Source organism: Meles meles, chromosome 17 (assembly GCF_922984935.1).
Source record: "Meles meles chromosome 17, mMelMel3.1 paternal haplotype, whole genome shotgun sequence".
NCBI classification, from domain to species: Eukaryota; Metazoa; Chordata; class Mammalia; order Carnivora; family Mustelidae; genus Meles; species Meles meles.
Genome location: NC_060082.1, coordinates 40884739 through 40901752, shown reverse-complemented (window position 1 = coordinate 40901752; position 17014 = coordinate 40884739). Strand labels below are relative to the sequence as shown.

Genomic DNA, 17014 nt, shown 5'->3' with positions numbered 1-17014 from the left:
TTAACAGTTTGTCTGCGCCCTTCATACTTCAAAGTCCTTTTCTCTAGGTATAAAATCCTTAGTTTACATTTTCTTTGAATATCTTTTTTTTTAAAAGATTTTATTTACTTATGAGAGAGACGGAGATCACAAGTAGGCAGAGAAGCAGGCAGAGAGAGAGAAGGAAGCAGGCTCCCTGCTGGGCAGAGAGCCACCCAGGCACCCCTTCTTTGAGTATCTTAAATGTTATTCCATATTCTTCTAGCATAAAATATTGCTTTCAAAAAGTATGATAGTAGGGGCGCCTGTGATTTTATATTTTTGACTTTTTTAAAAATATTTTTGACTTTAAAACATTTCCTCTTTCACCTTCTTTTTGTCTTCCAGTATTATCTGTTTTGTTTACTTGTTCTAGTTTAATCTTCATTCTGAAGTGATTTTTCCTCTTATTTCTAATATTTTTCTGAGTCTTGTCATCTCATAGCTGGGTTTTTCAAATTCTGACTTATGTAGTGTTTTCATGTCTTATATCACTTTCTTAATGTCTGTCAGTACATTGTGAAATAGTTGATTACTGTTTTGATCTGCTCTGTGGTATCTTTCTGCTGTGCTTTCATTGTCTGTAGAGATGTTATTCTGCTGCTTATTCTCTCCACAATAACTTTGTATTGGATCTAACCTTGGTACTCTGTTGTTCATTTTTATATGAAACGAGTTTTCCTGAGGTAGTGGATCATGGTAATTTTCTAACTTCATGGAACTCTTTCTAGTTTTTCCATATAGTGTTAAAAAAAAAGTATAGTGGTTTGCCTCCTGAGATTTACTGGTTTTATTCACTAGTCTCCTTTTTATCTTGGCCTTCTCTTCTCGCTTTATATTAGTCTTGTCTTGCTCATTTTTGATCCTGCACCAGAAGCGTGGGTCCTGTTCGGGAAGGTCATACTGTTGGTCAGTTTTGAGGGTTCCTAGGGACTAGATGGCTCTAGCCCAGCTGGTTCCCAGCTACAGTGGCTTTGCACCACTCCTCTTTCCACCCTGGGGTATTTGGCCATGTCTACAGACTTCTGGTGTCACAACCAGGTGTGTGCTATTGGCAATTCATGGGCCGAGGGCAAGGATGCTGCTAAACATCTGACAATGCACAGGACTGCCTCCACAACAAAGAATTATCTGGTTCAAAAGGGCAGTAGTGCTGAGGTTGAGCGTACCTCTTCTAAGTCCTTCAGATCTTATTATAGGTCCCTTGCACTCTATACTGGGATTGAGCAAAACCCTTCTTTGTTTCAGCTGTTGGTCATACATGTTCCCTTCACTCTTTCTAGTAAATATACATTGCCTGCTTTGGGGTTCTTCTGTTCTTAAATCTGTCATAGTTCTGACTGCTTCTCTGTATTTTCTCCTGCATAGACACTGGTATCATGCAGGTCTTGTGGTTTTCGGCTTTCATATTTTGTTGTTTATGAAAATCCCCCCTCCCCTACTTATATTTTAAATGTTCATGGGGCTTTTTTTTTTAAGTTGTGGTAAAATTTACCAACGTAACCATTTTTAAAAGTACAGTTCAGCAGTGTTAGGTACATTCACTCTGTCATTGAACCAAGTTCCGTAACTTGTCCATAGGTTTTTAGCTTTGCTATCTATTGCTCTGTTCTTTTTCTTTCTTTTTTTTTACTGCCTGCTTGGAGTTTATTTTCCACTTGGTGCGAGGCACACGGTTCCAGGGTGTGTGGAAGGTTTGCGTGTGGCTCCGACAGTGAAGAGTGGGGTTCTCTCAACTTCCTTTTTGGTGTTTTGCTATTTTGATATAAAACAACCCGACTGTTCTGCCCGCAGCAGGCGGCCTGGTCTACGGGAAGGAGGGGAGGGAAGGGGAGGGGCTCTGATGACCGGAGCACCTCCCCAAGCCGGGCCTCGGCCCTCAGGATGGCGGCCCCACGTTGGCTTTGCCAGGCCGGCCGCCAGGCTGCTTCCTCACGGCTTCTAGAGCTGAGTCGCAGGTGATGGTGCTGCTGGAGGCCTGGGGAGGTTCCGAGCTTTCTGGGGATTCCAACACTGTAGCCATGAACGGGACAGTGGACTTCCCGAAGAAGAAGCTTGCCCACCAGTGGCCCGGGTTGGCCTTGGGGAGACCCGGTGGGTGAGGGATGGCTTCCCCAGTGCACTCCGCGCTTCCGCAGGAGCTGCTGCTGGACGTGGAGCCCAGGAGGCGCCGGTAATAGTCGTGGGTGGCCACAAGCGAGCCGCTGGAGGGGATGGCTGCCATGCCGTGGACTGTGGGCTGGTGGAAACCTTGGCGGTGACCCCTCGCAGGCCTTGGCGCGCGACCACAGGTAGCGGGGAAGGGGACACTAGGCCACCGAGCCCATTTGCAGAAGAGACCGCGGCCGCGACCAAAGCGCGCGCGGGGTGCGACCGAAGCGCGCGCGGGGTGCGCACGCGCGGACCTATTGCTCTGTTCTTATGTGGGCATTTGGAGAGATTAAAGAATTATGCTATTGTTGTTATCTTACCAGAATCCTCTTGCATAGTTTTTTTTTTTTTTTTTAAGATTTTATTTATTTACTTGACAGACAGATCACAAGTAGGCAGAGCAGTAGGCAGAGAGAGAGGAGGAAGCAGGTCCCCTGCGGAGCAGAGAGCCCGATGTAGGGCTCGATCCCAGGACCCCAGGATCATGACCTGAGCCAAAGGCAGAGGCTTTAATCCACTAAACCACCCAGGCGCCCCTTGCTTAGAGTTTTGAAAGTGGAGAAATAAGTTTCTTCACAGAAAAAAGAAGTAGCTTTCAAGAGTTACCTACAACTTTATCTCTAAGACAGTAAAACACTTCAACTTAAACATGGCAACCCAACTAGTAAATGGTATTTGAAAAGTTCTGAAGAGTCATGAAGAATTTCTTTTTAGGAAGTGAAGATGAAATATGGAACACGGGGCACCTGGGTGGCTCAGTAGGTTAAAGCCTCTGCCTTCGGCTCTGGTCATGATCCCAGGGTCTTGGGATGGAGCCCCGCATCTGGCTCTCTGCTTGGCGGTGATCCTGCTTTCCCCCCTCCCCCTCTCTGCCTGCCTGTGGTCTCTGTCAAATAAATAAATAAAATCTTAAAAAAGAAAAAAAGAAAGAAAGAAATACGGAACACATGAGACTCCAAAATCTAACCTCTAGGACAGAATGACAAAAAAGTGATGGAGCAAGAAATTAAGAACAGGATGTATTTCACTAAAATTAACTGATTTGTAAAAGTATAAATTAAACTTCCATAGCCAACTTAGATTTCCCTAAGTACACTTCAAGAATTAATGAAAATCCATATACAAAATACTTCGGGGTATTTATAAGATGTGCTAAACAAAGTATTACTACTTTAATCATTTTTTTTGGAGGAAGTCTGGGCAGTCATACATTAAGTACACTCCAAGTACTGGGAAAAAAAAATCAGAGCAGATTTCAGAAGTGTTATGCTTAATATCCTATATGGATTATAATTTAGAATATGATTCCAACTCTTCAGTTAGGCTCCATCAGTATAATAAACAGTTTGAAAAATCAGATTGTATCTCTCATCTTCCTAGACCCTTAAGATCATCTGAAAACGTTCCCCGAAAGCCCATGGGATATCCACTGAATGGTGGATTCCCTGGTATCCTAAACTGTTTCCTTTAAAGAGCCCTTTACATTTATTTATTTAGTTAGTTAGTTTCAGAGGTAGAGTTTAGTGACTCATCAGTTGTATATAACACCCAGTGCTCATTACATCAAGTGGCCTCCCTAACGCCCAACACTTTATTACCTCGTCTACCTCCCCAGTTCCCCTCCAGCAACCCTCAGTTTGTTTCCTAGAGTTAAAAGTCTCTTATGGATTGTCTCCCTCTCTGATTTCATCTTGTTTTATTTTCCCCTCCCTTTCCCTATGAGCCTCTATTTTGTTTCTTAAATTCCACTTATGAATGAAATATTGAAATCATATGATAACTGTTTTTCTCTGATTGACTGATTTCACTTAGCATAATGCCCTCTAGTTCCATTCACATCATTGCAAATGGTAAGATTTCATTTTTTGATAGCTGAGTAATATTCCATTTTATGTATATGTGTGTATCTATCTATCTATCTATATATCACATCTTCTTTATCTATCCATCTGCCGGTGGACATCTGAGCTCTTCCCACAGTTTGGCTATTGTAGACCCTGCTGCTATAAACATTGGGGTACTGGTGCCCCTTCAGATCACTGTGTTTACATCCTTTGGGTAAATACCTTTTATATTCTTTTAAAAAACTGAAAATGACTTAAAAAAAATCACCTCTCCACAATGTTGAGGCAGGACACGCCATCCTGGCCACCCACAGCATAGAGAAAGCCTCCGAGCACTGCCACACCAACACTTGTCCTGCAGGTACTTGTAGGAGCCACATCACTACTCCATTGGTTGGTTTTGGGGTCATACCTGCAGAGAGCACAGTAAGAGCAGTTTGTATTTCATAAAGAAAGTCTGGCTATATTTACATATTCTCTATTCTTTCCTCTAAATATGGGCTGATTAATTAACAAAAGCATATGAAAAGCTAATTTGGGTTTTACTTTTTAAACTTAATTTTTACTCATACAAATTATGTAAGAATATATTTTCTTTAAAATTTTTTTCAGAATATTATAGCTAAAGCTAAATTTTCCTTTGTGTTCCACTAATTTCTGGTCCTTCCCATTGTGACTTGGTGTATGTCCTTCAAGACTTACAGGTAAAATACTTTTATTTATTTACTTTTTAAAAGATTTTATTTGACAGAAATCACAAGTAGGCAGAGAGACAGGCAGAGAGAGAGAGAAGGAAGCAGGCTCCCCGCTGAGCAGACAGCCCGATGTGGGGCTCGATCCCAGGACCCTGAGATCATGACCTGAGCCAAAGGCAGAGGCTTTAACCCACTGAGCCACCCAAGTGCCCCAGTAAAATACTTTTAAATGGGTATATTTATATGCAAGTATTTTTCTTTACATAAATAATTCTGAAGTAGGTATAGCTTTTTTACTCAACGTACTTCTGAGATCTATCTACGCTAATAGATAATATTCTAGATTTTTTTTATTGTGTGTGCCATTACATATTCCTGTTGATGTATCCTTATATTGTATCTGACATTTTGCTATTAAAAACAGTGATTGCCCTTGTATATTTTTCTCTGAGCAAATAGACGACAAGTAGAATCATGGGACACAGAGTAGAGTCATTTTCAATTTAAAAAAATGCTGTCAAAAAAACTATCAAATTGCTCTTTGTGTAATTACATTAATTTTATTTGTTTCCAATTTAATTAACTTTTTCTTTTTTTCTATTTCTTTTCCTTCTATTTTCTTGGGTTTTGTTCTTTTTATAGCCTCATAATTTAAAAGCATGATTTATTTTCTCATCTTTCTTATTTTCAAATGAATGCGTATTAAGTTAAAATGCACTATAAATTCCCCTCTGAATACACCTTAGTTGCAGTCCACACATTTTGATATATTTGGGCTTAATTTTTATTAAGCTGTAAATATTTAATCATTTCCATTCTTTTTTATTTTTGTATTTTCAATTTTTTTTTAAGTAGGCTCTATGCCCAATGTGGGGCTTGAATTCACAACCCTGAGATCAAGAGTTACATGGTCTACCAACTGAGCCACCCAGGCACCTCTAACTCAATTTATTTTTTATTTATTTATTTTTTTATTTTTATTTATTTGACAGAGAGAGAGGTCACAAGTAGGCAGAGAGGCAGGCAGAGAGAGAGGGAGAAACAGGCTCCCCACTGAGCAGAGAGCCCAATGCGGGGCTCGATCCCAGGACCCTGAGATCATGACCTGAGCCGAAGGCAGAGGCTTAAACCACTGAGCCACCCAGGCGCCCCTCTAATTCAATTTATTTTTAAGTGTGCTTTTTTTTTTTTTTTAGCTTCTATGGAGCTGATCCCTGTTTTATTTTTCAGCTATACAATCTAGATCTTTCCGTGCAGCAGGATGTCACAGACATGTTGAGAATCACTGTAATTCAACAGAGTTGAATGAAGAAGGGTATATGAAAGCAAGAAACTAGAACAATTATTGTAGGATTCCAATGTGCCAGGCATGGTGACAGATAAGGGAAAAGACATTTTAACAATGATAGCCAATCAAATATGTACAAGTATGTTTAAAATACTTACGAAAAGGCAGAGGAATGAGTAACTAATTGTGTGGTGTCGGAGAAGGCTTTATATAGGAAATAATATTTGAGTCTTGAAGAGATATTCCAGGGGAAGAAAGAACAGCATGCATACGGGTAGGCAAAGAGCAATACAAGAGTTTAGTGTGTCTAAGGAACTACAGGCAATTTGGTGGATCTGGAGTAGCACTGGGGAACAGTGGTGTGGCCAGGGGAGACAGACTGCAAAAATACGTCAGGCGGAGGTTACATTATGAAGGACTTATATGTCATGCTAAGGGGTCAAGGTTGCCAACTAGAGTCACAGATGTAACAGTAAAGCAGCAATCACATTTGTTTCCTAGTTAACATCTCAATTAAAAAAAATTCAAATTGACCTTACCTTTCAACACTATTGAGATAAGAAGATCCATCATGGCCTCCTACTGCATAAAGCAGGTCATCAAGAACACTGACCCCAACTCCACATCGCCTTTTGCTCATCGAAGCTACCATTCGCCATTCATTGGTCTGTGGATCGTATCGTTCAACACTAGAAATGGCATCTCCACTGCACCAGCCACCGACTGGGGAAGTAATAGAAGTGGTCAGGATGATACCTGTCCTAAAGCACAGAATGTATCACTCACTGCAAAACCAGTTATCTCTAGAAGCAGGTCAAAACACAAGTTGTGACTTCTACTTATTCTACTAGGGTTGTTATAACTTTAATTTTCTAAGTAAGTTAGTATTAGGTCCATTTTACAGAGGAGGGCAAGGACACTAATTTAAATCAGACTGAGAAGTAATGTGGCATTTAATCTATCGAGCACTTTATTTAGGTAGGAAATTGGGGTCTGACTGTTACCTCTACTAAGCAATATGATCTTGGGACTATCTTGTAAACTACCTTATTTGTGAAATAAGGAATAAAAACTAAAAGTGAAATAATATACACACTAAACTGCTTTCTAAAGAATAAAACACTACATAAATGTAATTCTTTATTGGAAACTGAAGGAACTAAAATCGGACAAAAAATAAACATCGGTGATATGGTGAAAAGGGCATCCTCAGACACTGGCATGTATTCCTCTAATACTAGTGGAAATGCAAACTGGTAGAGCCACTCTGGAAAAGAGTATGGAAGCTCCTCAAAAAATTGAAAACAGAACTACCATACAATCCAGCAATCCCACTTCTGGATATTTATCCAAAGAAAATGAAAACACCAATTCAAATAGATACATGAACCCCAATGTTCAATGTGACATTATTTACAATAGCAAGATATGAAAGCAACCTAAGTATCTACTGATAAGTGAATGGATATGTATCACATATATACAAATGAAAATTACTCAACCATAAAAAAGAAAGAAGGAAATCTTGCCATTTGCAACAATATAGTTGAATCTAGAGGGATCCAACTAAGTGAAATAAATCAGACACAGAAAAACAAACAATACAATTTCACTTATGTGGAATCTAAAACATAAAACAAACAAACAAAACAAAACAGAAGTAAACTCAAAGATACAGGAAACAAACTGTTGGTTACCAGAGTGAGGAAGGTTTATGGAGTGGCTGAAATAGGTAAAGGGGATTAAAAGGTACAAGCTTCCAATTTAAAATAAATTAGTCACTGGGTGTAGCAGAGGGAATAGTCAATAATACTGTAATACATTTGGTGGTGACACATGGTAACAAGGATTATTTTATAATGCATAAAAATATGAAATCACTATGATGTATACCTAAAACTAACAAGATACTATATGGTAATTATACTTTTTTTAAATTTTATTTTTTTAGTATTCCAAGATTCATGGTTTATGCACCACACCCAGTGCTCCATGCAATATGTGCCCTCCTCAATACCCACCACCAGGCTCACCTATTCCCACACTCCTCTTCCCTCCAAAACCCTCAGTTTGTTTCTCAGAGTCCACAGTCTCTCATGTTTCGTCTCCCCTTCTGATTTACCCCAATTCACTTTTCCTTTCCTTCTCCTAATGTCCTCCATGTTATTTCTTATGCTCCACATGTAAGTGAAACCATATAACTGACTTTCTCTGCTTGACTTATTTCACTCAGCATAATCTCTTCCAGTCCAGTCTATGTTAATACAAAAGTTGGGTATTCATCCTATCTGATGGAGGCGTAATATTCCATTGTATATATGGACCATATCTTCTTTATTCATTCATTTGTTGAAGGGCATCTTGGCTCTTTCCACAGTTTGGCGATTATGGCCATTGCTGCTATGAACATTGGGGTACATATGGCCCTTCTTTTCACTATATCTGTATATTTGGGGTAAATACCCAGTCGTGTAATTGCAGGATCATGGGGTAGCTCTATTTTTAATTTCTTTTTTTTTTAAAGGTTTTATTTATTTATTTGACAGAGATCACAAGCAGACAGAGAGGCAGGCAGAGAGAGAGGAGGAAGCCGGCTCCCCGCTGAGCAGAGAGCCAGATCAGGGCTCGATCCCAGGACCCTGGGATCATGACCTGAGCCGGAAGGCAGAGGCTTTAACCCACTGAGCCACCCAGGCGCGCCGTATTTTTAATTTCTTAAGGAATCGCCACACTGTTTTCCAAAGTGGCTGCACCAATTTGCATTCCCACCAACAGTGTTAAGACGGTCCCCCTTTCTCCATATCCTCTCCAACACTTGTTGTTTCTTGTCTTGTTAATTTTGGCCATTATAACTGTTGTAAGATGGTATCTCAATGTGGTTTTGATTTGAATCTCCCTGATGGCTAATAATGATGAACATTTTTTCATGTGTCTGTTAGCGATTTGTATGTCTTCTTTGGAGAAGTGTCTGTTCATGTTTTCTGCCCATTTTTTGACGTGATAATCTGTTTTTTGAGTGTTGAGTTTGAGAAATTCTTTATAGATCTTGGATATCAGCCGATCAAAATTTCACTTGTGTTTTTCAAAGTGTTTGAACAAACAATCCTAAAATTTGTATGGAACCAGAGAAGACCCCAAATTGCTAAGGAAATGTTGAAAAAGAAAAACAAAACTGGGGGCATCACGTTGCCTGATTTCAAGCTTTACGACAAAGCTGTGGTCACCAAGGCAGCATGGTAGTGGCACAAAAACAGACACATAGACCAATGGAACAGAGTAGAGAGTCCAGATATGGACCCACAACTTTATGGTCAAATAATCTTCGACAAAGCAGGGAAAAATATACGGTGGAAAAAAGACAGTCTCTTCAATATGGTGCTGGGAAAACTGGAGAGCTATGCATAGAAGAATGAAACGAGATCCATTCTCTTACACCATACACAAAGATAAACTTGAAATGGATAAAAGACCTCAATGTGAGGCAGGAATCTATAAAAATCCTGGAGGAGAACATAGGCAGTAACTTCTTTGACATCGGCCACAGCAACTTCTTTCAAGACATGTCTCCAAACGTAAAGGAAACAAAAGTGAAAATGAACTTTTGGGACTTCATCAAGATCAAAAGCTTCTGCACAGGAAAGGAAACAGTCAACCAAACAAAGAGGCAACCCATGGAGAGGGAGAAGATATTTGCAAATAACACTATGTTAATTATACTTTAAAAAACTATAAATCAGAAGCTTAGGTTTGTTTTTATTCTAATAGGGGAGGGGATTTTTTGATTTATCTACTCATGGTCTCTTAATAGGTCCTCTTGTGACTAAAAATCATACAAAAATTCTTATGATACACACTACAAAATACTTTGTTTAACCTTCCATCTGTACTGAATTCTACATTATCCAACATGACATTTAAGGTCAGAAAACTTTTAGAAAAAACTACATTTTTCATAACCAGAATGACAGGTTCAAAACGAGTTCCACAGAGCTTCTTGGAGTACTACCTGAGTTCTACCTGAAAAAAAAAAATGTAGTTATACCAGATGTATTTGTTATTCTTTCAAATCATCTCTATTCCAATCCAAAATAAGAGCTAGACTCTGGAGCTTAAGAAGTTAAGTAAGAATACCTTAGTCTCAAAACATTTGATAAATAATGGTTTCTATAATGTTTCTAATCTTCTTCTAGATGGACGTAAAAACTCACTTCTGTATTTCAAATCTCAATGTGCTGTACACATTTTATTTTTTATGGTTTCATTTATAGATTTTATTTCTTTATTTGACAGGGAGACAGTGAGAGAGGGAACACAAATAGGGGGAGGGGCATAGGGAGAAGCAGGCTCCCCACTGAGCTAGGAGCCCAATGTGGGACTCGATCCCAGGACCCCAGGATCATGACCTGAGCTGAAGGCAGACGCTTAACAACCAAGCCACCTTGGTGCCCCTTATGGTTTCATTTAAATTAGAATATTCAAATAATACTAAATCACAGCAAGGTGGGGGATGGGTTAGATGTGGGATGGGTCTTAAGGAGGGCACTTGTGATGAGCACTGAGTTGTTTGTAAGTGATGAATCACTGACTTCTACTCTAGAAACTAATATTGCACTTCATGTTAACTAATTAAAAAAATACTAAATTATAGTAAGTTTGTGTATCTTAATTTGCTTAAATTTAAATTCTGTTCTAGGATATATGCCAGGAGTTTCAATATCAGAGAAAACATCTTAAAATCCAAAATAAAATTTGGCAAATGTGAGGGTTATAAGCATTTAAGACAAATCAAATACCCTAACCACCAAACTTGGGCATAATTTTATAATGGGAGCCATTAAAACCAATTTTTTTGGATTATCTGGCTCCAAATCAAATTATTATCACTTCATACATTGTGTTATTTGATACTAATGAAAAAATAGGCCTTTAGGAAAGAAAATTTAAATATTTCCTGTGACCTGAGGAAACAAGAAAAGGAAAGGATCAATTCCACTGTCTCAGGGCAACTTCACCTGCATTATGATTTTAGAGGCAGTAAGTGATGATATAGCTGGGACAGAACTAGTTATTATAAGCTAAGTACAAGCTGTACTTAGCAAAATAAAGTGTATGTATGTCCTTGCCATGAGAAATCTCAATGTGAGTTAAGCAATGTACCTAAGAAAAAATATTGCTGAAAAATAAAGAAACATGTAGTTTTATATGGGTGAGATGTTGACAATAAAAAGAATTACTTCAAAGACAGATTTGGTTAAAAAGCATTACCTTAAAGAAGGCAACTTTTAGAAAGTATTTGGAATGAGGATCACTGAACCATGAAAACTTAAAAAAAAAACAAAAAACCCTAAACAAAATAGGAACACAAAATGATAAGTATCAAGAAGTCTAATGGAAAACAAGAGGACAGGCCAGAAGATAGTAAGAGAAGTAAAATGCTCCTGAGTAAAAAATTACTAAGATTATATCTTAGGTTTCCAGAGTTTATTTCCACAGAGTAATGAAGAAAGTAAGGCTAAATTTTCTAAAGTTAAGCGAGAATTGGTAATTTGGCATTCTAAAGATAATGAAAACAAAATTGCAATAAAAAACAAAAGAAACTGAATATTAAGCTTTACTAAAGTAGAGACAGGTAAAGATGTAAAATAACGTCAGTGAACATTATCACTCAAGAATGATATTCAGATCTGGAAAATAGATAAAGCTGGAAAAACCAAAGCAATGTAAAGGAAAAGACCTAATGTCTTTTCTCTACAAATGAAAATGTAAAGCTTCATAGTGTAAAAAAAGGTAGCAGATAATTTAACTTTTCTTCTTTATATTTTTCTATTAATTAATATTTCTTATTTATTTATTTGAGAGAGAGAGTGTGAGCATGTGTGTGCATGGGCATGTGTGGGGGGAGGGGCAGACAGAAAGGGGGACAGAGATGGGGAGAGGGAATCCCAAGCAAGCTCTGCCCCCTAGTGAAGCCCCACACCAGGTTTGATCTCATGACCATGAGCTCATGAGCTCAGCCAAAATGAAAAGTCAGGTACCCAACCGGCTGAACCACCCAGGCACCCTGTTAATCAAAATTTTACACTGCAAATATATTATCAGAAAAATAAAGGTGTTATTTATTTATTTTAAAAGATTTGATCCATTCATTTTAGAGAGAGAGTGTGTGCTCTAGTTGGGGGAGGGGCAGAGGCAGAGGGAGAGCAGACTCCCTGCTGAGTGTGGAGCCTGATGCGGGGCCCAATCCCAGGAACCTGAGATCACAACCTGAGCTGAAGTCAGATGCTTAACAAACTTAGACAACCAGGTGCCCCAAAGGTGTCATTTTAAAATAGGTTATCTTTCATATGCAAAGTGATATTAGTAATCCATTAAGGATACTGGCATGTACGTTCCAATTTTCTTTTTCCATCAGTCATGGTGGGTTGATGCTCATTTTTCACAGTATTCCTCAGGATCAACAGCAAGCACTTAATCTTTACTGAGTGCCTAATCTGACAAGATTGCTACGCAATCCGGAAACTACAAAGCTAAATTAGAAATGGTCTTTGCCTTCAAATAATTAACAATATTGTCAAGGAATCAGATATTCAATCAGCAATGTGAAATTATGTGATTACTAGGAGGAATTTGAGATCATAAAATTGATCCAATTTAGCTGGCTTCTAAAGAAGACAAAATACGGTTTTATTAATAACATGATCTTTTTTTTTAAAAGATTTTATTTTTAAGTAATCCCTACACTCAACATGGGGCTTAAAACCACAACCCTGAGACCAAGAGTCACCCACTCACTAACTGAGCCAGCCAGCTGCTCAAAGGGTACTTTCTTTCTTTTCTATACCCAAAGTGGATCTTGAACTCCTGACCCTGAGATCAAGAGTCACATGCTTTACTAACTGAGCAAGCTAGTCACCCAATACCATGATTTAATCAAAGAGGCAAGTGAGATTTTCATGAAGATGGTTACACACTGGAAACATGCCACCTGGCAATTAATAATCAGGTCACATTGGAAAAATATGATAGAAACCAGCAGGATAAAGATGACAGCTACTGAATAACTTAAGTGAAGTCAAGTTTAAATTTCTATTTAGGGGCACCTGGGTGGCTCAGTGGGTTAAAGCCTCTGCCCTCAGCTCGGGTCATGATCTCAGGGTTCTGGGATCCAGCCCTGCATCAGGCTCTCTGCTCAGCAGGGAACCTGCTTCCCCCTCCCTCTCTGCCTGCCTCTCTGCCTGCTTGTGATCTCTCTCTCTGTGTCAAATAAATAAATAAAATCTTTAAAAAAAAAAAAAAAGAAAGAAAGAAAAGAGAGGGGGTGCCTGACTGGCTCAGTTGGGTAGAGCATGCAACTCTTGATCTCAGGCTTGTGAATTCAAGCCCTATGCTCAGTGTGGAGCCTATTGAAAAAAAATTTTTAAATAAAATATCAAAGTTCGGAGGGGCACCTTGGTGGCTCAGTGGGTTGAAGCCTCTGCCTTTGGCTCAGGTCATGATCTCAGGGTCCTGGGATCGAGCCCCGCATCAGGCTCTCTGCTCAGCAGGGAGCCTGCTTCCTCCTCTCTCTCTCTGCCTGCCTCTCTGCCTACTTGTGATTTCTGTCTGTCAAATAAAAAAATAAAAAAAAAATAAAAATTGGGAAAGAGAAACTCTAAGACTGCATGTGGGGGCAAGGATGCAAGACATAGGTGTGAGCATGCAAGTGTCTGTATAAACCCACGTAAACAGGTGAATATGTACCTGTTGCACACATAGGAACGAGAGACACAGGAACAAGTAAGAATGCTAATACAAATGATAAATCTATTAATAACACCAGAAACATTTAGACAACTAGGAGTATGGGAGAATTCAGTGCATAGTGAATTAATACTTAAGTTTGAAAAAAAAATACTTAAGTTTGAAATTTAAAACAAGAATGAAGAAATTCCTTCAAAAGAGAAAAAAAAGGCTGATGAGGATTAAGGAGAAAAAGAAAACTTGGCATCAATTTTCTTCTTGAAGAAATACTACTCTCTCTCAAATAAATAAATAAAATTATTTGACCGATAGAGAGAGCACAAATAGACAGAGGGACAGGCAGAGGGAGAAGAAGAAGCAGGCTCCCTACTGAGCAGAGCCTGATGTGGGGCTCGATTCTAGGATCCTGGGATCATGACCTGAGCAGAAGGCAGACACTTAACTGACTGAGTCCCCCAGGTGCCCCTCAAATAAATAAATAAATCTTTAAAAAGGGGGGGTGGCACTTGGGTGGCTCAGTTGGTTAGGTGTCCACCTTGTGATATCAGCTGAGGTCATGGACTCATGGGTCACAGGCTCAAGCCCCTTGTCGGGCTCTGGGCTCAGAGTCTACTTCGGATTCTCTCTCCCTCTCCTTCTGTCCTTTCCCCTGTTCTCACATGTGCACTCTCTCTCCCTTTCAAATAAATAAAAAAAGAAATACTACAATATCCTCTACAAGAAGAAATTTAGATGAAAAAATTTAAAAAGAGAGAACTCAAAACAGAAATTATCACATTTTTCTTCCTTTTTAAAAAGACTATTTATTTATTTGAGAGAGAGAGAGCAGGGGGAGGGGCAAAGGGAGAGGAAGAGAGCAAGGAAAGAGAATCTCAAGCAGACTCCATGATGACTGCAGGCCTGACCTGGAGCTCGATCTCAAGACCCTGAGATCATAACCTGAGCTGAAACCAAAAGTCAGACACTTAACTGGCTTAGCTACCAATGTGCCTCTTCTTCTAAAAATATAGGGGAAAAGATATTTCCACATGCCAACAGAAAATTAAACTGGAAAGAAAAAGATACAGAGTGGTTAGGCTGATGGAAAAGGATACTATGCCCCAGAGATTGCACAAAATTCCCTGATGAAAAGGAATAGAACACTTCACATTAAAAATAAATAGATGATAGATAGATAGATAGATAGATAGATAGATAGATAGATAAAAAATAAAATGGGGCAAAAGAATCCAAGCATGCCTGCATCTAAAAAGCCATGGAATTAGAGAAAGTTGGGAATTGAAATAAAAATACTAGCTTAAGTCCTGGCTAGCTCCATGAATCAGAATTAGAAAAAATATTCAAAGAACTTGCTACAGACTAAATGTTTGTGTGCCCCATCAAAATTTGTATGCTGAAATCTAGTCCCCAGTGTGATGGTATTTGGGCCTTTGTGAGGTGCTTAGGTCATGAGGGCAGAGCTTTCATGAATGGGATTAGTGTTCTTATAAAGGAGACCTCAAAAAGTTCCCTTGCCCCTACCACTGAGAAAGAACACAGCCAAACAACCTTCCATGAAGAAGCAGGTGGGCCCTCATGAGACACAGAATCTGCTGGTGACTTATCTTGGACCTCCCAGCCTCCAGAACTGTGAGAAATAAATTGATGTTTATAACCACCCAGTTCCTGGGTTTCTGTTAGAGTAGCCCAAATGGACTAAGACAGAACTAGTAAGAAGTAGTCTGACTGTTCAAGCGAGCAAGGTAGCTGAATTTACATGGATGGAAGGGAAACATCTGAGGCTGAAAATTCTCAGAGCTTTAGGAATAGAGGGTAGGGGGCGCCTGGGTGGCTCAGTGGATTAAGCCGCTGCCTTCGGCTCAGGTCATGGTCTCGGGGTCCTGGGATCGAGCCCCGCATCGGGTTCTCGCTCCGCGGGGAGCCTGCTTCCTCCTCTCTCTCTGCCTGCCTCTCTGCCTACTTGTGATCTCTCTCTCTGTCAAATAAATAAATAAAAAAAAATCTTTAAAAAAAAAAAAAAAAAAGGAATAGAGGGTAGGAGCAAAATGATAGAGCAGGTTGTCTTGGACTCAGTCTAGCTCAATAGAGCTAGGAAAGCATGTAACTGTTTAATGTAATGTTTTTTGACAGTTCTGGATAATTATGAGATGTCTTGCACACTGGTATAAAATTAATGCATATGACTCATTTTAACAAAACATCCTTTGCATGACATTTTTAGACTTATATAAAATAGAGCACTCTCAGAGAATACCAGTGTTGGATCATGAGTTAACAGTCAAGCTACAAGGTAACTTTTTATGTGTTTCTTATGACAGTGAATATCACAGTTGTCCAAAGGATAGATCAAGTGACAGTTTAATGTGTGGGAAAATATTCAGTTTAGTCACAGTATAGTAAGTCCCAAACCTGCAAAGAGTACTTCTCCACATCGAATAGGTTTCCGTGGTCTTGTCCTTGGTCCTTGCATTAGTGGTCGTTCTTGAGGCAACAGGAGATAGTTTTTAGCTTCATCTACCAAGTCTCTGTGAAGGAAATTTTGCCTTTATTCCAAATGTCTAAATAACATTGTTAGTCAAATCCCAATATGGTTTAGGAATATGTAAGTTAGCAAGGGGAACAAACATAAATCAAACCAAATCATGAATGCCAGCCAATATTTAAAAAGTCACAAATACAAAAAAAAAAAAAAAAAAAGTCACAAATACAAGAGAAATGATGCCAGTCACACTATGAGTTGTAAATTGATTGGTATTTCCATCATGACTTCTTATCCTAGTATAAAATTTAGCCTAAAACTTAATATGCTTGGGGCCAAGAACAACTTATGGGAAACTAAAACTTACAACTCAATTACTAGCCTGCATAGTTATTGCTTTCTAATGAATTTTACCAGATCCTGCAGAATACTGGCAAAGCAGTACATCAGCTCTGGCACTAGATATTTGTTACATTAATTAATAAAACTATGTCAAAACGGGATTGCTAAAAAGAAAAACTATACTGTCATTTAATATTAAGTTGTTACCCGCTACCATATGAAATGGTTTGCTCTCAACAAGTCTACTGAGGATGAACAATTTTTTTTTCCTGTCTATTAAGGTACATTCTGAGAAGATTCTAGTAATTATACTTGTTGAACACAATATCCTAATACAAACCATTCATGTATATACTCCGCTCACTTGAGTCCTCCGAGTTATTCAGTGCCTAATCAGTGCAAATTCAATCTGTTATTCTATTCTTTCTCAACTTTGGAAGTGTTTCCTAAAATATAT

General features: G+C 38.9%; 2 protein-coding genes across 3 annotated transcripts in view; both read right to left on the bottom strand.

Annotated features, from left to right (window-relative positions):
- The window catches only part of KLHL20 (kelch like family member 20), a 65897-nt gene that overhangs the window by 12818 nt on the left and 36065 nt on the right, over positions 1–17014 (bottom strand). For both annotated transcript variants that reach the window (XM_045983322.1, XM_045983321.1), the window contains 3 exons: positions 16146–16261; positions 6536–6719; positions 4282–4425 (listed from right to left, as the gene is read on the bottom strand). In XM_045983322.1, the coding sequence (XP_045839278.1) occupies positions 4282–4425; positions 6536–6719; positions 16146–16261 (444 nt within the window). The remainder of the gene's footprint in view (positions 1–4281; positions 4426–6535; positions 6720–16145; positions 16262–17014) is intronic.
- On the bottom strand, positions 917–2266 carry LOC123928245 (pancreatic progenitor cell differentiation and proliferation factor-like). The gene has a single exon (XM_045983323.1). The coding sequence runs from the start codon at positions 2240–2242 to the stop codon at positions 1898–1900; it is 345 nt and encodes a 114-aa protein (XP_045839279.1). The 5' UTR covers positions 2243–2266; the 3' UTR covers positions 917–1897.